Source organism: Aphelocoma coerulescens, assembly GCF_041296385.1.
Source record: "Aphelocoma coerulescens isolate FSJ_1873_10779 chromosome Z unlocalized genomic scaffold, UR_Acoe_1.0 ChrZ, whole genome shotgun sequence".
Lineage (NCBI taxonomy): Eukaryota > Metazoa > Chordata > Aves > Passeriformes > Corvidae > Aphelocoma > Aphelocoma coerulescens.
In genome coordinates this window covers 25,008,160-25,033,178 of record NW_027184085.1, presented here as the reverse complement: position 1 = coordinate 25,033,178, position 25,019 = coordinate 25,008,160, and the positions used below count along the sequence as shown (strand labels likewise).

The following is a 25,019-nucleotide window of genomic DNA, read 5'->3' as shown; positions in this document are numbered from 1 at the left end:
CCACGTGAGGTACAGTGTTATTTTTGGATTGCAGAGTACGCAGATTTATGTATCAGAAGTGGTACCTTGTAGAGCCATGAGGCAAAATATTAACCCCCTGAAAGCAGTCAGCAGAGCTCAGTGCATCTCAGTTAGCGGTCCTTTGTTATCTGTTACTTTGCAATTATTACTTGTTTTGAGGTGAGCTAAGACCAGATCTTCTAGGTTATTGCTGTTTATTCCTGAACACACATCCAATTTAATGTGTTTTGAGGTTAACTTCTGGCAGATTGGATGAATATTTGCTATGAATCCCCATTCTGTCTGGCAGTTAATTTTATGCATCCTGGTATAGGATTCTTCAGGATGATGCTCATAGTTATACACTTTAGTTTCACACAGTGAGAAGCAGGGAATTGGACTCCATGATTCTTATTAGTCCCTTCCAACTTGACATATTCTGTGATTCTGTGATTCTGGTACTTGACAAAGGTGAAAATGCGATTCTCTGTTTTGTTTTTTGTTTGTTTTTTTTTTTTTTTTTTCCTTTCTGCAGATAATGGGACATAATCAGTTGGACAGCTTACATGGTGAAAATGCATTCTACTTCAATGAAGCTGTAGTGTGTGTGTCTCTAAGCAGAATCAACAGATCAGATTCTTCTCTCATTTATGAGGATGGTGTGTATGGGATGAATATCTCAAATGTAGCAGGGACTGATGAAGCAGGGACTAGTGAAAATCAGGTGGACCTCAAAATGGACACTTCTTGTCAGCCAGCATTAACTAGTGCACTGTGGAAATCCACTAGTCCTTTCCAGCAGATGTCTTTTTCCTGCAAAAGCAACAAGGATTCCTTTAATAATGGTAATTAATGCTTTATTTAATTAAGAAGTGGTACAGGCAGTTTGCCACTCTCTGGCTGAATAGTCCTAGGAACAAAGACAGCTTGGTAGTGGTGGAAGCAAGAGATTTTGATAAAACAATCACATGCTTCTTTGCAAGATTTTTGATGGTAGGTGAGAAAATAACCAGAACAGAAATACAGAAAATTACTGAAAAACCCTACAAAACTCCTTTTTGTGTCTGCCTAATAGTACTCAGAATGTGTTTTTCTCTTAATCTTTTCCCAATGCTTTTTGACCTTTTTTTTGCGATTTGGAGTCACTCTTTTTCAAGTTCATTTTATTGATTGTTTTAGAACATATGTGCATTACTTGAGGATTTCTGGTTGGAATAGCTTTTGATTTAATGTCTTAGAATGATAATCAGTGTTTAAACACCCTTTTCTTGCTTCATTGAGGAATGAAAATATTTTGAAAGATCTGTGGACAGACAATTATGTCACTTTTAACGAATAATGCAATCTTTGACTATAAGTTACATTAGTAGCTCTTACTGCATTACCTTTCTTTATTCTTGCATTTTATCAGAACCCACAAACATACATAGACTGCATGGCAGTTATTGATGGTGGCTACCAAAATGAGTGGAAGAGGCTGCCTATCTGAGCACTGCATGCTCTGAAAATTCCTCAAAGGTCTTAAAAACTTAGGAGAAACACTAAACTGTCTGGGGTTTATTTCTCATTTTGCACAATATTAGTTTTGATCTAACTTCTTTCATTAGTGTGAGTTAGAGAGCAGGGTGTAAAAACACAACAGCTAAAACTCTTGGGGGGCAGTGGTGCACTTTTGGTGTAATAGATTGTAGTCTGGTGGGTTTTTCTGCACAGTTGTGAAATTCAGGAGACATGGCATGTCAATGCTGCAGCAGTGCCCGAGCTCCCATTTTTCTGTGGTTGGCAGTGCAGAATAACTTCTGTCCTCACACCAACTTCAGGCGGGTCACAGCAAAGACCAGTGGGCAGCAGAATTAGGAGTTGAAAACATACACAGGTACAATGGTTAATTGTCTTATATCAGTGGTTAAGGAACTTGCTCCTTGTACTCCCTGTAATGTATTAAGCAGGCATCTGTTACAGCCTTCCTGGTCCTTGGTATGTGGATTGCCAAAAGAGCATTTTATAATCAAAGGTAGAGCAGGCTAGTTGTATCACCACAATCAGCAAACCAAGCTGATTAGTAAAAGAGATTAATATTTCTAAAAATGCCTAAATAAGTAGCCTGGTGAAACTTGTTCTAGTTTGACTGTGGTTGTCATTTTAGTTATAGGTTAGCTAAGCCTGTGCAAATTTGAGAAGGAACACATATGTGGGTTTAAACCTCTCAAAAGTGGCTTAGCTTGCACTGGCAAACATACAGATACAAGCTAACCAGGATACTTTCTATTGAGCCCACATGAGAGCATCTGTTTTAATTAAACTGGCTTGTACCGGTTTAATTGCACTGATTCTAAGATAAACTGATTCTAAGACACCTACAATGGACCAGCTTTGTGTTCGGCTGGTGTCAATGCATCCTGCGTAGACATCCTTATCGTGCCCTGGTAGCAGGGCAGCGGGACAGTCCCAGCACTCCTGGGGACCAGCTCTGGCTACAGAGCCTGCCCAGGAGGCCAGTGTAAGTCTCTCTGACCAAGTCGTGTTGGCAAAATGTGCATTTACTGCCTGGGTGGTGCCACAAGACACCTTATGCAAAGGAGCGAAGCAAATCCTTGTAGCATTCTGATGGTTCAGATGACGCTGTGAAGCCCACCACTGCATTGCTAGAGCAGGCAGGGCTGGAAGCCTCCCCCCAGAGAAATGTGACATCACATTCCACAGTTGCATTTGTGATTCAAAAGGTGACAAGAATTTTATGCTCTGATCATGGAGTGCACGAGTCTGCACGATTCAGACTTGTTTCTGTCATGCATCAGGACCACCGTACAGGGAGGGAATGGGGAATGAGAAGAGTGCTAAGCTTCCCCAAAGGGCTCTCTGCACATGGAAATCAAGCAAATCGCTTGTTCCAAAGCAGTGTCAATCAAATTGAACAATACAAACATTTCGTAAAAGGAAACGGATTTCCTTTTTCTTGAGTATTTTTGGGCATGTTTCTTCCCCAGAGCGTTTAGCAGAGTTTAAGAAGATCTCCAACCTTGTGCCTCCACTTTCTGACACCTCTGCAGGATATAGTCAGTTGCAATCACTTTGAAGGACAACTAACTGAAATGCAGTGAGGGAAAGAACTTGAAAGTTAGCTGAAATTGTCAATATTTTCATGTGGATGAATGTTTCATGGCATTTTTGTGCATTTTCCGACCAGCTTTGTCATCTTTCAAAAAACGTCCTTAAATAATTAGACAACCTAGAACTAAGAAACAAATACTGAGTATGGTTTACTGCATATAGCCATGTACCACATACATACATGGCCAGACCTAATATATAGTTAAAGTTTTGTGTGTACACAAAAGGAATTTCTTGGGTTTGATTAATTTTCCCAGAATTATTAGGTATTTTGTAAGAAGTCTGCTCTGTCAAAAAAACCCCTTAAATTATTTGAAGAGGAGCACCATCTGAACTAGTTTCCAAGGAATTAATCACACTGCATTCTACCATATGTTAAGTACTATTCAATTAAGCTTCATAAATATACAGAAATGGAAACAGCTACATTCCTCCAGTGCATAATTTTCCATTCATATTTCCTAAGGTAAGACATAGGTTCTCCACATAGCTAACATCATGATTATATATCATTGTTTTATGTATATGGGAGGGAACTTTACTAAAGACCTTCAGGCAAATTCCCACAAAGCTGAAACTGGCATAAGTAAACTCGCTAGGAAAGGTGTGTCAGTCAACAGGAGGAAAATATGATTGAAAGAAAAATGTATTAATGCTTTACAGTAATGGTTATGAAATTATCTGCATGAAAGAAACAAGTACTTTGGCTAATTAGGAATGAGGGGAAGTATAGGTTTTGTGTCAGACTAGACTGAGAATTGAATGAATTAATCTTGCATTTAATTGACATGTCAGGTTAACTACCCAAAGTGATGCCTAAGGATTTAACTATGGATTCACCTCTTTGATTTCAGGAATCAATGCAATTTTAGTTCTTTTAAACTTTGAAGTGAACAGCATTGTTTGCTGCTACCTTAACTTTATTTATTCAGATTTTGTAGCTACAGAAATAGAATTGAAAAGTGATAGATCTGCAAAACCGCTGAAACTTGATTGTGGGAGGGTTTTACCTCAGACATTTAGTATGAAGGATCTGTACACGTGATGCAGTGAAAAATGTAGTTTAAATCTTTATGGGGAGCATAGGAAAACCTGTGATCTTCATAAACAGCCAAATGCAAACCCAGGGAGCAAAAGTAGGACTCTATTTGACTAATGTCATTTAAATATTTTTAAAGGACAGAAATTTGTACATGTATGTATATAAGCAAATGAGATATTTTGATTTTGGAAAAATAATTTATAGCAGCTTTCAATAAAGTAAGTGGTTTCTAGAGATGTAAAATAATTAATTTGCAATAGAAAAAGCAAATATTCCAGAAACAATATGTAGTATCCTATAACTCCATATAAGTTCATATGAAATTTCCTTCCTATTCCTTAAGGCAGATTATGCTAATAGTGATTGCTCTGTTGAACCTATTCTTAAAAATTTGAATCAGATTCATTTGCTTTGGTTTCCCATTGTTCATTTAGATGGCATTTAGAACAGCACATTTTTTGTCTTTGTGCTGGTTTCAGCTGGGGTAGAGTTAATTTTTGTCTCAGTGCTGAGCAGGGCTTGCACAGAGCCAAGGCTGTTTCTGCTTTTGGTACTGCCACACTGGGGAGGGGACTGGGGGTGCTTAGGAGACTGGGAGGAGACAGAGCCAGGACAGGTGACCCCAACTGACCAAAGGGATATTCCAGACCCTGTGGCACCATGCTCAGTGCATAAAGGGGGGGATGAAGGAGGAAGGGGGAAGACATTTGGAGGGATGGAGCTTTGTCTTCCCAAGTCACCATCATGTGTGATGGGGCCCTGCTCTCCTGGAATGGCTGAACACCTGCCTGCTCATGGAAGCAGTGAATGAATTCCTTGTTTTGCTTTGTTTGTGTGCACAGCCTTTGCTTTCCCTATTGAACTGTCTTCTTCTCAACCCATGAGTTCTCCAGCTCCCACCCTTCCAATTCTCTCCCCGATCCTTTTGGTAGGAGAGTGAGCAAGTGGCTGCTTGGGGCTTGGTTGCTGGCTGCGGTTAAACCACCACTAAGGCTGCCTTAACGTAAGTTATGGCCTAATGACACTGTATAAAAGTACCTGCTCCATGTTTGCATCAGGGAGGTTGCAAACAATAGGCCTGGCTCCTTCCTTATAATTGTGTTAAGATGAATTTGTTGCAGTCAGGAGAGGTATACAATGTAAAACTGATGCAAGTGTGATAAAAACCATGTGAAATATGCTTTATACTACAGTGTTAAAAAGCCATCTGAAGTGGTACAGGCTGTTTGTCTATGCTTACAACTCGAGACTGGATTTTGGCAAGGAGCAAATCTCAGTAGCTCAGGGCCTTACTGAGATAGCATAGCTACTGCTGCCAGTGCTAGAGGTGGCTAATGGGAGCCTATGCTGAGGACTTTGTTGAGTAAGATTGCTTTCATCACTTGGAACCTGTTAAATAATGATTAGCAACCCCCCCCAAAAAGTCACCACAGTTCTGCATATGTGACTGTTGTGAGTAAATTTTTATATTATTGTTGCTGAAAGGACTCCTGAGTACATCTGTCCCATCTGAGCTGGAACATAACTGTGTCCCATACAGCACACACTTTATAACAGCATCCTTTGGAGTCAGTGACAGGCCAGCCCCTTACCACCTGCAGAATTGCATGTGAAGATGTCTGTCAACCTATTTTAATTTTTTTCTGGTATGTTTAATAATATTTTTAATAGCGCCATTTTTTTCACTGTCCCACACAGTGAGCAAATTCTTTCTGTTTTTCTTTCACTTGGGAAGAGGGAAAGAGGGAAATCTTTAAAAAGTGAAGGATGATATGACCCATGGAGCTCCCAGTTTGTTGGGGAGCTTCCTGAGCAGGTGTGACATATTGAGCTACTTTAAATTTTTAATCTTTTTTAATTGAGTAGATGCCACATTGAGAACAATTTTAAATTGCTTTTTTTGAGGGGTATTCAACATATCCCTTCTACTCTTAGTGTGGATGGCTACACAGGGGAGCACAGAGCCCATTCAGTGCTCATTGTAAGCTATGAGAAAAAAATTAAATGGAAATAGATAAGAATACGAAGTTGAGCAGCATCAGCACCAGCATCTTCCAAGTTCAAAATTTCATTGATTTATCAGAACAATTAAGCTCTTGCTTTTAACTCTGCAACAGACAACAGCAAATCTGCTTCTTCTCCATCCCACAAAACACTGAGTTTCATGCTCTGCTGAAAGACATCAGTGTCTCTGAGATACTTGGTGGAAATGAATTAGAGAGGAAGTATTTTTTTTCCTCTTGGGAATAATGCTGCGGTTTGTTTAAAGCAAATGGCAAAAGGGACTAAATCACATGGCAGTGTGATACCAAAGTGAAAAATATGCCATTATATGTCATCTGCAATTAGTATATTTCGAGTAACACTTGATTTTCACCTCTGTAGCACTCAGGTTTTGTTGTTCTGTTAGTGATCTTCTCATCTCAAAACACTTTCCTCATTTCTGAAAATAACCACAGTAGATGCAGCACTATTACATAACCTTTTAATTAAGGCAGCTAATGATTTTCTGGTTTTATCTTGTACATTAATGTAAGTAATGCTTATCCTGTGTAATGCCTGTCTGATTTTATTCCTTCTAATATAATCTTCTTTAGAGTTCATTAATTTGTGGGGGGAAGTTTAAAATTGTGCACATCTTTAAGGTTATGAATGGAGTAAAGAGATTGCCTGCCCCTTTTGAGGTACCACTGGTATTGGTGTAAATCTGCACACCACACTCAGGCTTTCATTGTCTGCAGACTTCTTAAGCAGCCATAGGATGATGGCTAAATCTTCCTCATTTTTCTCACATTTGTGGTTCCACCAGCTTCAATGCAGTGGTTTGTGGGATCAGCAGAATTAGTGGCATCAATGAAATCGGAATCTTGTGGATGATCTCCCTTTTATGCAGATTTATGCTTTACTTAGATATGGTTTTTCCAGTAGGTAGAGGTTTCAGGGAAGTAGAGGGATGAAAGGAGAACTTTTCAAAGCAGAAAACCATGGGCAGAGGGTCTTTAGCTAGACAACTGCTTTATAGTGAGTTGTATCCTGAGCTCCAGCTCAGGGTTGTGCAGCTGTGACTTAGCAAGTCTTCAGGGAAAGAGGTGATCTCTCATGAAAAAAGCCACAAAACCACAGTCTTGCTGGTTGTTTGATGTCAAGAGGGAGGTCTTTGTTTTCCTTGGGAAATGCGATCTCAGTGTGGGTGGAGACTTGGTTACAGTGCCCTGCTTTAGTACATTAAAATATTTTGTATGTGTTTTGTAATGAAGTTGCAGCCTGAAATAGATGCACTAGTGTGAATAAATAATGCATCCTAATAGCTGAGACAAGCTGTTTATAGATGACCAAATATTACAAGATACTGGGTATGCAAACACACCCTATAAAATCATGTAGCTGAATCACCAAGTGTATCTGTCTGGCTTATTTTGAAAAGTACAATCTCATTTTAATTATTTAGTATAATACTGTACATATTCCAAGAAATAGCCTGTAGCATGTTGTGCAAAAATAATGAAGCGTTAGTAATATGAAACCTTCTCAGCGTCATCTGCTGTTAAATATTAATTGAGACATGGGGGTAGATTGTCTGTCTTTTGCTCCCTTGCCAGAGGCTATTGAAGATGTTCTTTTGGGTGTAAAGTTTTAGTTTGGCAGAGAGGAGGAGCCTTGGTGCTGGTGTGGAAGTTGGTTTTAGTTTAATCAAATTGGAAGACTTCCAACACTCACCTGCTGAGATTCCTTGAGTGTTCCTTGGAAGTCTGATCTAGAACTGGGACATAAATGATAAAAAATAGATATTATTTTTCTGTATTTGTTTAAGGTCTGTTGTACAAAAAATCAAACCCCTGTACTTGAAAAATCATTGAATATATTCCATGATAGAGAATATATGGCAGACAGGGAAAGCAGTGTATTTGGCAAGGATGAAAAGAGATTTTTTTTCTCTTTAGTAATTGAACTTGAAAATTGAAGGATAGTTGTTGCTGACAGGAAAACTGCAGGGAAGCTGTCTTCTGTGCAGAGCAACTTGCCACTGAAGCACAGTGCCATTGGGGAGGGGATGCAGGTCTGAAGAAAGCTCCTGCATTAAACACAGGCAGTTTAGATCTGAAAGTGAAAATGAATACAGGCGGGTATTTTAAAACTTGTAGTAAAGGTGAGGTAGAAGGAGGAGGTGATGAATTTGGGCTTAAGGGTAAGACCAGTGTTGCTCATAGCAGGGAGAAGCAGGAGCAGAAGTAAGGAAAGTGCATCCAAGTGCTTTCTATGCACTCATGGAAAGCACTTGGCTGAAGGGATGGCGGCACATGCTTATTTAATAATTGTAGGGTTTTATGGCTTTGATGTACAATTTTTCCTTTACCTTTTATGCAAACTGTTTTTATAGCAGTTACATGTTCACAGAGGTTTTAGCAAACAACTAAATAGGGCATTCATTTCAAAATACTCAATCACATACTGAAAATTCCTATGCTTACAATGCAAAATTTGAGAAATGTGGAACTTTCCAGTTTTTTCTTGATTTTTTCAAGGACTCCAAGAAGAAAACATCAGCACATATACTTCCTGCAAGAAATAAATAGAAATGGCTGTGCTAATACTCAAACTGCAATCAAAAATTAGTGAATATTTCCCTCAGTTTTGAGCTCAAGAGAGAACAAGTATCTTTGTGACTCTGAGATAAGAGGCTTCTCTCAGATGCTCACTCTTGTAGTAAAGCCTGTATTTTTTCCTGTATTAATCAACAGCAGCAGCTTCTATTAAAGGGTAAGATTAGCATGTAATTGATTTGAAACAGGTGCTCTGCCTGATTTTTTCTTCTGCAGCAATTCTGTATATTGACTTAGTGTTCTTCTGCTACTCTCTTTGAGTTTTGATCTCAGCAGCTTTTATGAGTAAGAAGTGGTGGATCTGGTCTGTTGCTGGCAAATTACCCTATAAAACCAAAGTGCTTAGGAGGAGACTTGAGCGTTTTATAAATTACCTCCCCCTTTTGGCTTTTGTAACAGAGCTATACTCTTCTGCTACGCAAGAAAATGGTTGCCAAAGTCCAGAGCACACTTCTTTATGTTGCACCTGAAAGACTGGCCAAATACTGGGGACTAAACTGATTTTTTACCAAGGTCTTTGATTTCATGTTTATTTCAAAGTGAAAAAAAAACCAGCAAAACAACCCACAACCAAAGAGTGTCCATAAAATATGAGGCAGAGTTAATCAACACACTAACATCTGTCTGTGGTAACAGCTCAAAAGAAGAGTTTTGATGTGTAAATGTCCCCTTTTGTTTCAAAGGGAATGACTTCATGTTCCAGAGACTGTTTTTTCAGGGTTAATGCTAACTGTTTCTCTTTTCAAGAGGGAAGGAGATAAAGCCTCAATACAGTGTTTTATCTTCAGGGTGCAAATTGGGACAGTGGGTGAGGGAAGTGTGGGGACGTGCTGGCCAGCAGCAGAAAGGGGAGCTGGTTCATTGTCCCTTGAGTCCTTGGAAGTTTGGGTCTGTACCTTTGTGGGGTTTCTGTTTCTCCATCAAACATTCAAGCAGGAGTGTTCCCTACTGATCGCAGTTTGTTTTGGCTTCAGCCTGCTGGCCAAACGGCTTCTGCAGATGATGGGCTAGGAGGAAGTGGTTGCAGCCCACTTCATTCACACCCACACTGGACACCCAAAAGAGGAGGCTGTGGGGGTTTCCCATGCTTCCCCACTGCTGCTGTCAGTGGGCAGGCGAGCTGCCCTGCCCCTGGAGAGGTGCCCTGTGTGGGTGTGCTGCTGCCCTGGGTGGGGCAGCGGCCCCGCGGCAGCAGCTGGTCACGTTCCTTATAATCCTGTGTAGGAAGGGTGTTCTTGGAGTTTTATGGTTCTTTCCTCTTGATCATTTGAGTGCAGCTGTGTTTAATGAGCTGGAAAAGAAGTAGGTCAATAAAACATGTGTTCGTTGTTAGTAGAATACCTGTTGGACCACGTGTTTGTCTGTAATTGACCATCTAAAGCTTCAAAGCTTAGCACAAAGACAGTTTAATAGGGAATTCATACCTAAATAAATTAATATTAAGCAGAAGCAGACAGCTGTGAGGTAGTCTGCCCTGCCAAGGTGAGACTGTGGGTATTTAATGCACAGACAAGTTATGATTTCAAGTCAGACCTATTTTTAAGTCTCTCTTACTGATTTGCATTAGAAAAACAGCATGCCAAAAATAGCTTAGAACCCTTGTGCTTTAAAAACCAATGCAACTGATAACATAGCCATGTAACTAGGTTAAAATTTTAATCAAACTAATCAATTTTAATCATCATGCTATGAATTTGGTGTTAAAGAGACACTGTCAGTGTCTGAGCTTGAGTTGGTGTTGAAATATTTTCTTTGGTAAACACCAGTGTTAGAAATAGTATGTTTACTGGGTCTTAGTAAAAGAAAGATGACTGCATCATCACATTACTCCAAAACTTGGAGCTTTAAGACAAGAATGAGTCGGAATTTTATGATAAATGCCATTTCGGTGGAATAAATGTGTATTTTGTGTTAGCCAAGAATTTGGTCCAAATTGTCTAGACCAAACTTCTCTGAAGAATTATGAGGCAGAACCTGAAAACAGAACTGCATTGTTTTACCTAAGCCAACAACTACACAAAGAGCAGAAACATGCAGAATAATGGCATTCCCAGTAATTTTACCATGATCAAAAATCCAGAGTACAGATGTAGAGAAGAGTTATGTTGCAGACCTTATTCATCATAGACGGAATTCTTTCTGTTCTCTGTATTGTAATAAAAAATGCACCAAAAGCTGCTAAGACTAATTAGTGCAGGATCTCTTATGAAATAATTCCTCATCTGCTTTTTGTGTAAAGATCTTTTATTAATGAAGGTGCTTGTTTGTCTAAGAAATGCAGCTGCTGCTTTTTCACAGGGTTGGGCTGGTCAAAAGTAAATAACAGCATTACAATTCCCAGACTGATTTTCTTGCCTTATTCAGTCAGCTGGGAAACGGATTAGGCTCCTCTTTCCTTGATAGCTGTAGGGTCAAAATATTTTTCTCAATGTTTTTTTGAGACCCAATACCAAATTCAGTTCCTGCTGTGAATCAGCTTTATTGAGGTGCAAAGGGCCTAATTTGTTGATGGTATGTGGGATCTCAACTACCAATGAAACTGCTGGGAGTTGTCCTCAAATCTTCAAGGATTACATGTGACTTTTCTATAGCAAGTGTTCTGCTCTAAAACGGTAGCAGCAGTATCTTGGTCGTTCAAGGGTAATGCTGTGGTGTTCCAGGCACACAGTGCTGCGGCATGGTGTTCCCTTTCTTCCACCAGCTATAAACAATTGAACCTGCAGTATGGAAAATCCATCACAATTTGGGCAAGTCTTAGTAGGCATTAAAAAAAAAGCAATCAAAACTGGTCATGGTGTCTTTCACGGTGAGGAAAGGAAGACAGGCTGGGGTGCCTGGAATTCCCTGGGTAATCGGCTGTCTATTGCTAATGAATCTGCATGGAAACCACTGGGAGCATCATTAGAGACAAAGAGGTGCTGTGGGATTTGCCAGTGGGGACTTTCAGTGGAGCCCATGGGAGTTAGGCTGTTGTTTGTTATTGAACTGTAATGGCAAATGAGAGCCTGTTCCCTTGAATTCCTTTGAATATCCCAGACCGGGTAGACTTAGCGCTGTTTTTTAGGTGTCTGCTTGTGCTTTGCATTATGCATGAGTGCCAGTATGGGGATTAAATAGAGCAGCTCTGCCATTTCAAATAGCTGTGGCCTGAAGCTGATGTGTCAGCTGTCAGTCCAGATGAACTTGGTACCAGTTATTATAGGTACATGTAAAACCAAAACCTAACTCTATTTATTATTTCAGAAGATTAGTGGGTTTGAGACTCTTTAACATATTTGTTGCTAAAAGTGGCATAAATAAGTCTTCATTTAATGCACTTCTATTTTGTGAAGAGGGTCAGTGTGACAGATCTTGGAAAGTCACAGCAAGGTAATTGTCTGCAAAATCCGTGTGGTGTGTTCCTTCCATCCCCTCCCCTTCCCCCCCCCCCCCCCCAACCCCCCCGCCTTTTATTTTCCCCCCCTTCCTTTTTCCTTTTTAGAAACAGCTAAGAAGTAAAAGTATCCAGCCTGGCCTGACCTCAGAGCTAACCCAGCTTTAAGGAGGAGTTTGAATCTGAGGCCTTCTGAGATCCCTTCCAACTTGAATTATCCTGTGATGCTGTGAAACCAGGGTCAGAGCTGAAGGAGAAACACTAAGGGTTTTCTGTTCAAAACACAGAGACTTGAGAGGTTTTTTGCCTGGAGTGTTTCCTAGTGCCTTGATAATGTTCTCCTGTCCTTCCCATAATCGTCACTGTGGGCACTCCAGGCTTACGTTAAGAGCTGTGAACCTGGGTGAGGGAGAGGAGGGGTGAGGGGGGTGAAGGAGAAAATCTCTGGCATTTATTTGATGTGGAAGTGCTTACATTCTATGACAACAGACAAGAGGCGAGAATCAGTGTGACTAATGAGTTGTTTACTTGGCTTTTGTATCCCCTGCACCCCCAGGTACGTGGGCTTTGTTTTGATATGTATTGATTTCAGATTCCTGCAAATACCATTCCTTTGTCCTTCACCTTCTCAGCAGTTTGTGAGATACTACTAATCCTGTCTCTTAGTGCTGTGCAAAAGGTAGGGTAGTAAGGATGCAGAATGCTACTTTTTTTTTTTTTTTTCCCCTTTCCCTACAACAGTACCATGTTTTTAGCCAGGAGCTGTTGTTTCTCACAGTGTGGACCCTGACCCTGCTTGGAAAACTGAGGTCCTCTTATAAACTCCCTTGAGAACTGATCCCACATACGACAGGCCTGCCATTGTTGGTATATTGAGGTAGTCTAAAAAAGTATGGGAAGAGTAGAGTGCCTCTCTGCAGTTTCCTGATGCTTGTCCTCATTGTACCAGACCTAAACTCAAGGAAAATGGGGAAAAAATTCTAATTTTAGTGTTGACTTTGATAGTATTTGTTTGAATAAGACAATTTGCGATTGGGTCAATAATTTGTTAGAAATAGCCTCCAACTCCTTTTGCAAAAATTGGTGGGGAAGACTGCAGGTAATTCCTGGGATTTCTTTATTTAATGAAATGGTCTTAGCTGAGATAAAAAGGAGTAAAAGCTGTACTTTAAGGGTATTTTGTGCTGAGGCTGGCTGAACAGGCTACATGTCCCCAAAAGGCTGAAGTGCTGTCACAGATTACCTAACATTTGGTCACCAGCCTGAAGCACACCCCTTTTGCCTTGGGTGTTTGACCAGCCCAACATTGAAAATGGATTTCTCTGGTCTGCTGTTCCCTGTTGCCTAGGGTATCCATTATGCAGCTGCAGATCTGGCTGCTCTTAAGGAAGAAGTTACCTGGAATATCGTAGGAGAAATATATTTTATATAAGTGAGGTAAAGGGGGTTTCAGTTTGCACATAAATTTTGGGGTCCAGGGTTCAGAGAGATGCTGACAGCTCTTGGCTGGTGCAGAAGTCGGAGGAAGCAGAAAGCTGTGTCAGAGTAGTCTGTGGAAGGACCTGAGCTACAGCTCAGTTCTGTTAAAGTTTTAGAAATACTCAGGGAGTATTTTCTGCACTTAACTAACTGTGAAACAAAAACAGTGTAAATGAGCAAGTGGATGGCTACGGCCAGGTACAGTCCTTTTGTTTGTCCTTTCTGTGCGAGGGTGTGGGAGCAAGGCAGCAGGCAGAGCCCAGCCCGGGCAGGAAGGGTGTGGTGTGGGCAGGAGCCATACCCGGCTTTTGCTGGGTGCTGGTGATGAGTGCTAGTCTGGTGGGCGCGCTGTTGAGCCAAACACAGCCTCCAGAGGGAGCATCCCTCGGTAGCTTGGAGGGGAGCAGAAAAAAATATAAGTGCACGCTGAATTTAAACAAAGGGAATAACATGGAACTCATTTTATGGCTGATGTCGACACGTGAATTACAATCACATTGAAGGAGGCTCATGAAAGGCCAATGGTCCGTACCTACCTGAGTCTTGATCCGTAGTGAATTCTGACATTTGCTTCAGTGCAGCAGAGAATGGGCCTGGAGAGGGACTGGGGAGCTCTCGTGGGTGCCCCAGCTGCCAGGGGAGCATGGGAGAGCTTCTTGCATGGCACTTTCTGGCAGCAGCCCCTTTGCCTTGCTGTCTGCACAAATAATCAGTTTGTTTTCATTTTTTATTTTTACTGAGCATCCTCAAATCTCAGAGTTCTTTAGTAGACAGCAGCTGATGTTTTCAAGTCTGGTTTCAGAAATTTCCTCCCTGTTTTGGGAGAGCATTTAAATTCCTCCCACCTTTCTCCTGCTTGGTGATAAGGGTAACTCGTTTCCCCATGCTGTACCAGAGAGCTCAGGGGGTGCTTCTTGGCTGCTGTCACTGTTCTACATTACAAGAACCAAGGCTGACTGGCAGTTCGGTCCACTTTTCCCACTCTCCCTTCACCTGAAACTGTTGTTACTATTTCTAGCACTTCTTCCACACTTCACATGCATCTGCTCTTGGGGCACATCATGCTGCCGCCTGTGATACCAGCTGGTCTCCTGGCTCAGCTGCTTCCAGCATGGCACCAGGCGGAGAGACAGCGGCCACCCTCCCCGATGGCAAGCTGAGTGTGTTGGCCTTGGGGACACATTGTGCTTTTATTAGGCAGAGTCTGTGTTGAGTGCCACCTGAAGTGCATCCAAAACCAGCCCCTTCTATCCTCAGTTGGATTAAGCACAACCTTTCCAGCCTGAAGCCACTTGCCACCCCAGCAGCAGCTGAGCTTTCACCTCCAGGGTGCTCTCCTGCTGTTCAGGTTTTCCAGATGCAAAATATTTAGACAAAAAACCCCAAAAGAATAAAAAAGCAGGTAAACTAGTGATAAATAATTTATTTTGATAGTGACAGAATCTGATTTATTTTCCCAGAATGCTGACAGTTTCCACTGCTCAGCTCTGCTGCTTATAGTTGTAACAGTTAATGAGAAATGGTTTGGAAACAGCTACTGTTTTAATTGGTGAAGCAATTACTGTTTAGTTTTGATGATGGAAAATAACTGCATGTAAGGTGTTTCTCTTAATTTTCTGTGTATTTTCAAATTTGTAATTAGGCTTCTCCAATTATGTACTTCATACTTTGGAAACAGATCTTTCAAATAAGTGTTTACTCTCTGGTATTCTTATGCGCATTACTTTGGTAATGCGAATAGACTCACAGGACTTAAAAGGAATATTAATGTGGGTAAAATTACCCCAAAATGTAAGTGTTTAGAACCTGAGAAACTTCTGCTAGTAGGGCTCTTTTAATAAATAAACAAACCAAATGTATCCAGTTTTCATAAAGACAGGCAGACATATTTTTGCTTTCCTCTGTGGGCTGAAAATTGTAATATTTTTCTAATATGACTGTCAGAAAGAAATAAATGCAGACCTCATCTTTAAAAATCAGGGCTGTTCAACTAAGTTAGGGAGTCAAGTCCTGCTGTGCTACATATTGCAAATAACTCATCTGCAATCAAGACTTACTCTGGATTTTCAAGACTGAAACTTAATCCAGTATAAAACAGTAAAAGAAAGACAACTGGAGACTAAATTTTGTAACATTCTGTGTCATCCCACTATGACTAAGCTTGTTTATAAATACCTTGCCCCTGCCATGGACCCTGCAGTCTTGGCAGCAAGAATAACATTATGCTGGAAGCTGCAGCCCCAAAGCCTGTTTGCTCCCCCCAGCTGTGTGAGTATCAAAGAGGAGAAGATGCTGAAGGCAGAGGCTGTGATTTGATGTGTTCCCACATGCCCGTTGCATAATCACCCCACACTGCTCCACACACCCCATGCCAGGGAGCAGCCAGAGAGCCTAGGATTTTCATGGTGCCAGCAAGCTTGTCTTGCCTTGAACTCCTGCCTCTGTGAACAGGACTGGTGAAAGTCACATGTGTTAGGGGAATGCCAAATGTGGGCAGGTGTCATTATGAATTGCCCCCAGTTAAGTGACATGGTGTGTAAAACCCCAAATAGTTCCTTTGTAATAGATTTTCATTGCACATACATGTGAGGAGGGACCAGAGCAAGCATGAAATGTCTCTTCAGCTCTGTATGAATGATCAAGGCTCAAAGAACCCCAGTTCTCAGTTTGTGTGCTTCTGGCATGACCATGCTGTGCAAGGGGTTCCAAGCTTCCCTTCTTTCTGCAGAGTCCTTTATGAAAATTTAACCCTCCTGATGTAATAGAAGAGTTGGTCAGGCTAAGATTACAGTGAAAAGTATTGCAGCATATCCATTACAGATCTTTCTCATCACTATGCATAAGGAAGACATTCTTTGTCAAGTAGCTCGTTTTTATGGTAAAACTGCTTTGAAGAAATACAGATGTAGAAAAGCCAGCTACTGAGATGCAGCTCCTGAGGGCTCAAGTGCTACAGTATGCTGACTAGGGATAAAACTCAACTGTAGTCATGTTGTTTTGGTTTTTTAAGCTATACATGGATCATCACAAAAGTCTTCATTGTGCAATGCTGGAAAACAAGTACCTGATTCTCTGCATTTGTGGGAGAAAATTGGAAAGGTAACAAATTAAGATCCTTGTGAAATAATGTTCTAGTGCTTGGGTGTAAGTGTTTCTCTTCACACCACACCAAAAGGATCAAGACAAGAACAGAGTAGGTAGTTTGTGCAAATAAGGACAGATAAACTTGGCAGAAAAAGCTGAATACAAGTTACAGCCATATAGACTTTTAACTGGGTTTACTCAGTTGATTCTTTTTCATCCGTAAAAGGAAGGCTTACAAATAAAATTGTGTGTAATGATGAAAACGGTATTAATGTTACAACTGTTTTATTACTAAGGGTACTGATTATATGCTGTGTGTTTCTCTCCAGCTCAGTTCTGACCTCATTTATGTCTTTCCATCATTGTGTATCTGGTTAGTAAAGTATGGCTAATTATTATTATTATTATTATTATTATTATTATTATTATTATTATTATTATTATTTTCACTAAATTTGGGTAAGGTGCCCTCTATACTAGGCTGTAGTAGAATTTGTTCTAGGGTAGTGTTTTCCTTTCTAGACAGATGCAGCAAACGAGAAAATGGTGCTAGTGAAAAAGTCAGAATTTGCTCTTTTTAATGGCATGGGCATGGCACAAAATGCATTGTCACATGTCCTTCTCTTGTGTATTACAGATCTGAATGCATCACAGACCCATGGTCCCCAGACAAGTGTTCCAAACCAGGGGTCCATCCAGTCACCACAGGTAGACAAACTGCAGCTGAACCACCAGCCTGAGAACCTGCAGGATGCAGAAAGTGGAGCCAGAGTAGAGGAGGAGATTGTTTACCTCTGATGACTTGTTTTCTAATCTCAGTAGCACTTTGGAAAGATAACTGTGTTTGCTTTTCTAAATATCTGTAGTTGTTTTCTGTATGACCTTCTGGCTTTAAGGGTAGTATTTAATCTTAAATGCAAAATTTTCCCCATGATAAATATAGCAAGTAAGTTATTTTGAAGCCTTGTTGTATAATCTTTAATTTATGACATGATTTCAAATGCTTTGCAAGAAGCAATGAGTAGCAGGGGAGACATAACATTTTGAAATTGTAAAGATGCCACCAAGAACTGTGAAAGCTAGTGTTGATTTTCTCTAGTCCTCATTTTACAAGGATGAACTAAGAGAGATGGGTCTGCTACTTGAGATTTCAGAGCGCGTATCAGTAACCTTCTAACAGTTGTGATATAACATAAGAAGACAGCAATGTAAGAATGATGGCTATAGTCTTCCCTGAAATACCTTAGCTGTTGGGTCATTTTCCTTATCTTCTAGCTCAGGAACTGCTCAGAAGGGGATGTTTTTTTATGGTCTGAGCATAATTGCATAATTGTAATTGTTTTTTCATGTCCCAAAGCCTATTATCATTTTGATACTACTGCTAGTTTCTGTGCAGAGATGCACTAAATTAGTTATTGTATAATAATTGTATTTCATTTCAGTAAGTGTCCTTATGCATTAAAATTTACCAGATGAAACCATCTCACTGGTCAAAAGAAAGGGGATAAATAGTAGGCTTCAGTTAACTGAACCCTTCTGAAACTCCACTGCTTTCCTATGTAGAAGTCAGATAGCTTTCTGCTTTCAGGTTCATGGGATTCTCTGTGTGTTAGGCAGTAAGAAACCAGCACTTGTTTTGTGCCTTTTGTCTTTCTGAAAAATTTGTACACTTCTGTCAAACTGAATAAATGTTCTGTGCACTTCTGCAAACCCGTAACTTTGATTCATTGTGAGATCCCCCAAAGAAATAAGAAAACAGGAGGAAAAGAAAATAAATCTCCAGGCCTTGTTTGCCCTGAGCTCAGCTGCAGATGTGTGTTCCTGGTCCAGGATAGCTAAAGCTGTGGTTTGTGTGTCTCGGCTGGAAAAACGAATGATGTGCCTATTGCTGCTTGGCATGTCTGATGGGATTGGCAGAGGCGCAGCAGGAATGCAGCTGCACAGCTCCTGAATCAGGGCTGCCTCACGTCTGCCCAGGTCATGGGGAAGAGGAGCATAGGATTGCTCCTGCCCATTTGTCTGTGTAAGCCCCAGGTGCCAACGGTTTCCATTTTACCCTAAGCCTTGGGTTGTGCAACATCTTCTGCAGGGCACAGAGTTTTAGATGTGTACGTACACATCGACATTCTGATGGAGAAGATTCTCTTCCAGGGCCTGGTGTGCTATGGGGAATACTCCGGAATATGGGGAATGTGCCAGTTTGGACAAATTTGGAGGAAAATATCCTCTGATAGAAGGCAGGTTACAACCTGCCCTCTCCCACCAGGTTCAGGAAAAAAAAATTTTCCTCGGAGGAAAGTGAAAGAGATAAAAACTATTTATTTAACAAACATACAGGAAGAGGATAATAATGCTGAATAATAAAAACTCTTGCTGTGGAGAGAAACCTGGGAAAATTTCAGAGTCCTTCTATAGGTGTGGTCTCTCTCCTCCTCCTCAGAGCTGGGTCGGTGTGGGCCCACCTCTGGGGCCTCAGTGGAAAATTCTCCAGATGTGTTCTGATGTTGAAACAATCCAGAAGAGAAGATGGGAAGAACTGAAGTCCCGGGAAAACAAAGTTCAACTCTCCGTCTCCCTCTGGAGAAAAGGAGCTGAAAGCTGGGTGAAAAGCAAGAAAGGTGCTCTGCTCTTCTCCCCGTAGAAGCACACAGAGAGAGATAGCAGTGACCTTGGAGCCCAAAACTGCTTTTGAAAAGTTCACCTGCCTTTTTTTTCCCTTCTCTCGCACCCAGTTTTAAAGACACAGAAAGGCACAAAATTCATTTCTGGGCATAGAGTGCTGCATAGGGGATACACGTCATAAAGACACCCCAAGACAAGCAGAGCTTTCTGAGCTGCATCTTACTGGACTCCAGAGCTGTTATTTAGTGGGTATCTTGGGGAAACAACTGAGCGCCTGACTTGATGATCACAGCGTGATCCTCAGCTGCAATAACTGGTGTGCAAATGCCACCAGGGAAAAACTGTGCCTGCAGATGTGGTTTCCAGTGTCTATGTCCAGCCTCCAAGACTCCTGCTAACCTGACAGAACTTTTAAAATATGTCTCTTTATAAGAGAAAAAAAATCCCTTTTAGAATTTATAGAATTGTTTTACCTTCCTTACTTTTCACAATTAGACTAAAATTAAAATGTGGATCCAACTTCTTTTAAGGGACCTGCAGTAAGGACAGTCTCTCTGTTTCACCAGTCAGCCATGAAGTCAGGGCCATCTGAAAAACTTTTTGGCAAATTTCTAAGTAGCCAGACTAATTTCTTGGGATGCTGTATGTCCCAGGATATGTGCCTTGCCCAGGAACGCACAGGAAATTGGGAAAAAATGAGCAGTTTTCTCCACAGTTACTCTCTCTGCATTTTATTATGCTTTGGCTGAAACATCTGGTACTGGTTACTGTCAAATCCAAGCTGCTGGATGGATAGCTGCTGTCCCACTCTGGTGTGGGAATTCCCATGTAAGCATCTTGCCACTGGGAGAGGAAGAGAGGATACTGCTTCTCTCATCAGTTTTAATTGAGGGGCTGGGACCTGAAAAGTGGCTGGCCCAGACTTCAGTTGTTGTGCAAATTCTTTAGGTCCCTTAAAATCAGGCAGCATCTTATTTTTCTCACCTGTGTTTACAGTAAAACTTCTGGCATTTCAGAAAGGCAAAGGCAGGAAACAGATGCCCTCTAGATTTAGGTATTTTAATTGTAGAAAATGTTTAAAGTATAGGCCAGTATGGTCTCGGCAGGTGCTCTTTATAACAAGATGTATTATGCACCCCTGAACTCTGTCCATTATTTAGGCATTTCTTAATACTGAGCAGAATTTAAACACAGTCCCAGTGAGACTCAGCTATTTTAGCAGTCTATGTTTTCAGTTATTGTCAGACATATATTAATGCTGTGTCTTCTTTTTTAGTTAGAAAAATATATTCAGAAATTCTTTTCACCTTTTTTGTATTATTTTGAAGTGGACTTATTTGCAAAGTTTGTTGTTTTTCCCTCATCCTATATATTGTGTTTTCTTTTTGCTATGCTTCTCAAAGCATCTTGCCTCTGAAAGCTCAGAATCTAATTTAGTCATTAATTTCAGTGTTTAAATTAAAGGAGCAGTTGCTGTACTACCAATATCTATGACACTGGGATGAGCTTTCTATTTGTTTTTTCTTCTTTTAAATTATTTTCTCCATCTTTTAACGAAGGGATTTCTTTACTGTAATACCTAGACTTTTCCAGCATTTTCACCTTAACGTTGTATGCTAGTAAAGTTGTCATATCAAGCAAATTTAAGACTTCTAAGGAAAACTTGCAACAAATTTTTTTTTCAGCAAGCCTGTAGTAATGGTAGAGAAGAAATTAATGAAGAGCTTAATCTTACAGTGTGCTGGATCCAGACCCTTGGATTTGTGCATTCAGTCATTTGTAGAATGAGGCCAGAATAGAGCAAATTCTTCACTTGGATGCTGTTTGAGTATTGAGGTAAATGACACACTTAGCTGCATTTCTAAGAGATTTTTCACAAAGGTCATCCATGTTATTTTCAAATTAGTAAATTAAATACAGATTAGGCTATTAGCAAAATTCCCCAATGTTTGTTTACTGAAATGATTGAAAAAAAAAAAATCTGTTAATGTTTTCCATGTAAGGAACACAAATAATTTTACTTAGAAAGCCCTATTAGCTGCATTAATTTATATGCCACCCACTTAGTTCAAAAAAGTGAGTAAGAGTTTTTGATGCATCTTAATCAAGTAGGTGCCAATTTTGTAATGTGCCATATTGCTGCTAAAAGCATTTTTATCATGTGATGAAGTTCATCCAAAGAAAAAGAGATTGTGTTATGGTAAGTAAGATGTATAACTTCCTCAGGCTGAATTTTGAAAGCAATGGAGAGTTGCAGATGAGGCAGTTTTCCTTATGCATTTGATGGCAAAATGGGGAAATAGTGTGACTGTTTGGATAGCTTCTCATGAATATTCTGTTTGACAGGAATTCCAGCCCCAAATCCTTCCCATCCAAAACCTTCACTGTACCCAGTTTACAGTACAGAAGTAGAAACAGCACAGGTTGTGGGGCATTAGCATACTGAAACAGGTTGGATGTCTGCTCTTTCTTACAGAATTGTGGAACTGCAGTTGATTTCTGCCATTTTTCCAAGGCAAATGGATACATTTGTCGTTTTCTCATCCCTAATAAAGATTTGTATATAGGAGCAATACAGAAGTAGCTATGAGTATTTTTGATAATCTTAGTCATAAGGACAGCTACAAGCTAACCTCCTATCTTGGTTTGATAGACAGGTGTCTGCTAAGGAAGGCAGGAGCCTCCCTTGGAATGGCAGATGTGACCCCCCTTCCCTCCCAGTTATTATAATTTTGAAATCAAGAGGCTTTTAGGCAAAGATACAGAAAATAGGAATAACAGTTCTTTACTATTATATATCTATATGTGTATAACAAGGCAAACAAACAGCAATAACCATGGCAGTACCAGCAAACAATCCCAAACCCAGTCCCAGCCTTCTCGGCTGTCGGGCCCTTTCCCCTCGGGTGCAGTTCCGCTCGCAGCCGGCAGGGGCGCTGGCGGCTCCCGGTGAGCAGGGCAGGTGCGATGGTTCCCCCGCGGCTGCAGGGGGCGCTCCGGAGCGAGCTCGGGGAGCACGCGGCACTGGGGCCCTGGGATCCCGGGAAGGGATGGGACAAAGGAGCTTCACAAACCCCTGGGCAGCTGATCCCGGTGTCCGGCCAGACCCTCGGGAACAGCAGGCTGGAGCAGCAGGGACGAGCACAAATCCTGGGTGGCAGATGAGGTGTGTTCAAATGGGAAACCCCCTGGAGGTCTGGGCAGGCAGGGCGAGCACGGCTACAACATAGCAAAGGCTCGAAGCAACAGCAGGGGCAGGGCTGCCACAGCCTGGCTCCCAGCGGGGCAGGGAAGGCGAGCTTGGGATCCTGGGGTTTCTCTGGCAGAAGGACAAAGCGGCCGAAGAAACAGCCTCCCTCTCTGTCCAAATGCTGGGGACCAACTGTCCGCACACCCAGGTGAAACAAAAGAGTAGCCAGATGCACCCCTTACTCAGTGGCTAGCTCTTTTGTTTTTCTTAAGTACCCAGCAATTTGTCCCCCTAGCAACACGCAATGGGAAAATTCCTTTAACAGAAAAAAACTAGGAGAACTCCTAGACCCCAACACCTCCAAAAATGTTTTTCTGTCTTGCTGCAAAATTCTGAGGTAAGTCTGTGAGGGTGGCCTGAATTCAGTGGCTTGAATTTTGCATAAAGGCTCCATATGGCAGGCTGATGTCAAAATTGTTTCATTTCTTCAATATAAAGGAAAACCCTCAAAGGATAACCTTGCTAGCATTATTCTAAAGTGTTGTCATCAATCCAGCCCTTTGCCTGAAAAAGTGCATCAGACAATAATCTACTAGGCTTCTTCCATCAGGAGATCATCAAAGGCTACACAGATGTGGAAGAACTTGCAAGGGTTTTGTGGGCTGTGAAGGTGAAATGATCCCAGTATCTCACCTGGAAATGTCAATGTTTTTCCCTGACATGCAGAGCAGTGTTGGAAGCAGCTCTATTCAGTAGTTGGCTCCCAATTCCCAGAGAGCTATGTTTCTTATTCCATGGATCATCTGTGCTGAAGTTTCTTCCTCTTCTCACTCAGTCTCAGGCCCAGATAAGGATGCTGCCACCTCTTCCATGGAAAGGTTCTGCCACAGGGAGGTCTGTAGCACCCGCCAAATTCTGAGTTTGAGTCTTGAAAAATCCTGGGTAGAGACCAGAAGAGAAAAGAAACATGGAAAAGGTGCTCTGGGTGTAGAGAAAGCAGGAAGTGTCCACTCTAGTTAGATATGTCTAAGCTCCTTCATGGAATAAGCTTTTTTATTCAGAGGAAAGAAGTCTGTTTATCACACTACTTATTAACTGACTAATAATTTGAGAACTGGTTAGATGCCACATTTTTTAATTCCAGTGCCAGGGAGAGCAAGGACCAGGTATTTACAAAAGGGACAGTGAAGCATGCAAGTTCAAACAACTGTGGAGGCTTAACAGACCCAAGGGGAATCTCTTATCAGATTTCTGTAAAATTGCCAAGCCATACTACAAGAGCTATGCAGAGGCATGAACCTTCCACTCACACCGGTTACCACTGCTAAAACAAAGACTGATGTGGATAAACAATTGCATGAACTGAAGACAGTTTGGGAAGATCAGTGGGAGCCCCAGCTTTCCCATGCAAGTGAACAAACAGGATGTCTGCATTCCCTGTGTCCAGCTCATTGAAGATGCTCAGGCCAAGCTGTGAACCCACTCATGCTCCCTTTGAGTAGTGCAAGAAATGTGAAAAATTGGTGTTGCCCCTAGTTAAAGTAAGCAATGTCTCATCTGAAATGAAAACTGTCCACATTTCCTGCATGCACACAGTTGTCCTAGCATTGCTGAATGAATACTAAAACAAGTCATTATAGGTCAGTCCCAAATATAAAGCAGCCAAGTGGACAAAAATAACTTTAATGGCCCTGACTGAGCATCTCCTGCTTTCAGTTGGCGGAGGGTAACTATCCTTATCCCCTGGGGTTTCTTTCCAGCTTATAATTAAGGAGCAAGTTTTCAGAGTGACATATTCAAATTGTCAGTGAAAATGAAAACATTAAGAGTGAAATCGCCTGTCTGCTGATGTTGCTTTCCCTCACAAAGTCCCAAATGACCAGATTTAGTCTAATTTTAAACCCATGTCTGGCCACCAGGTAAACTGACAAGGTGGCACAGCCTTCATAAAATTATCTCCATGTGCCTGATACTTGCATGTTATCAAAACAGCTTGTATCTGAGTCCCGGCCAGACAGTGACAGCGCTGCAGGTAAAGGAAGGACTCAGAGAGTACAAAGCTAAGGTGTGACTTCCTTTGAAGCATACATCAAATTAATGATTTACTTTGATATCTGGCAGTACTCCTTAGATGTCCTATGAACAGAAAAAGCTGGCACAGAGCTGAATCTGTGATTAAGATTCCCTTCCTTCTTCCAGATGATTTGAAAATGCTATTCTACCATGGAAATGATGTCCTTGCCTCATATGACCTTCATTTGATATTTAGAATACAGCCATGCAGAATGTCTGGGCTGTAAGTCATGAACCATAGGAAATGCTACTGCTGCTGTTGAATGCCATGGAAGATGTCTTAAACACATCAGACTACCTTCCAGTTGCTGCCAAGGCTTTCTGTAGGAAGATTTATCACAATAATTTTCCTTAAAGTTCTTAGTAAACATCTACAGCCCCAGACTAGAGGGTGTGGTTGGTATTTTTCTGTGTCTGGCAGTGCAGAACTTGTTACCATGAAGT

General features: G+C 41.2%; 1 protein-coding gene across 11 annotated transcripts in view; it reads left to right on the top strand.

Annotated features, from left to right (window-relative positions):
* ARHGEF28 (Rho guanine nucleotide exchange factor 28) overlaps positions 1-18,400 on the top strand; it is a 118,191-nt gene extending 99,791 nt beyond the window's left edge. For 10 of the 11 annotated variants that reach the window (XM_069002243.1, XM_069002247.1, XM_069002245.1 and 7 more), the window contains 2 exons: positions 536-845; positions 17,328-18,400. In XM_069002243.1, coding sequence (XP_068858344.1) covers positions 536-845; positions 17,328-17,488 — 471 coding nt within the window. In that variant the 3' untranslated portion in view covers positions 17,489-18,400. The remainder of the gene's footprint in view (positions 1-535; positions 846-17,327) is intronic. The other variant, XM_069002246.1, reaches the window with a different exon arrangement.
* Positions 18,401-25,019: the final 6,619 nt, after the last annotated feature.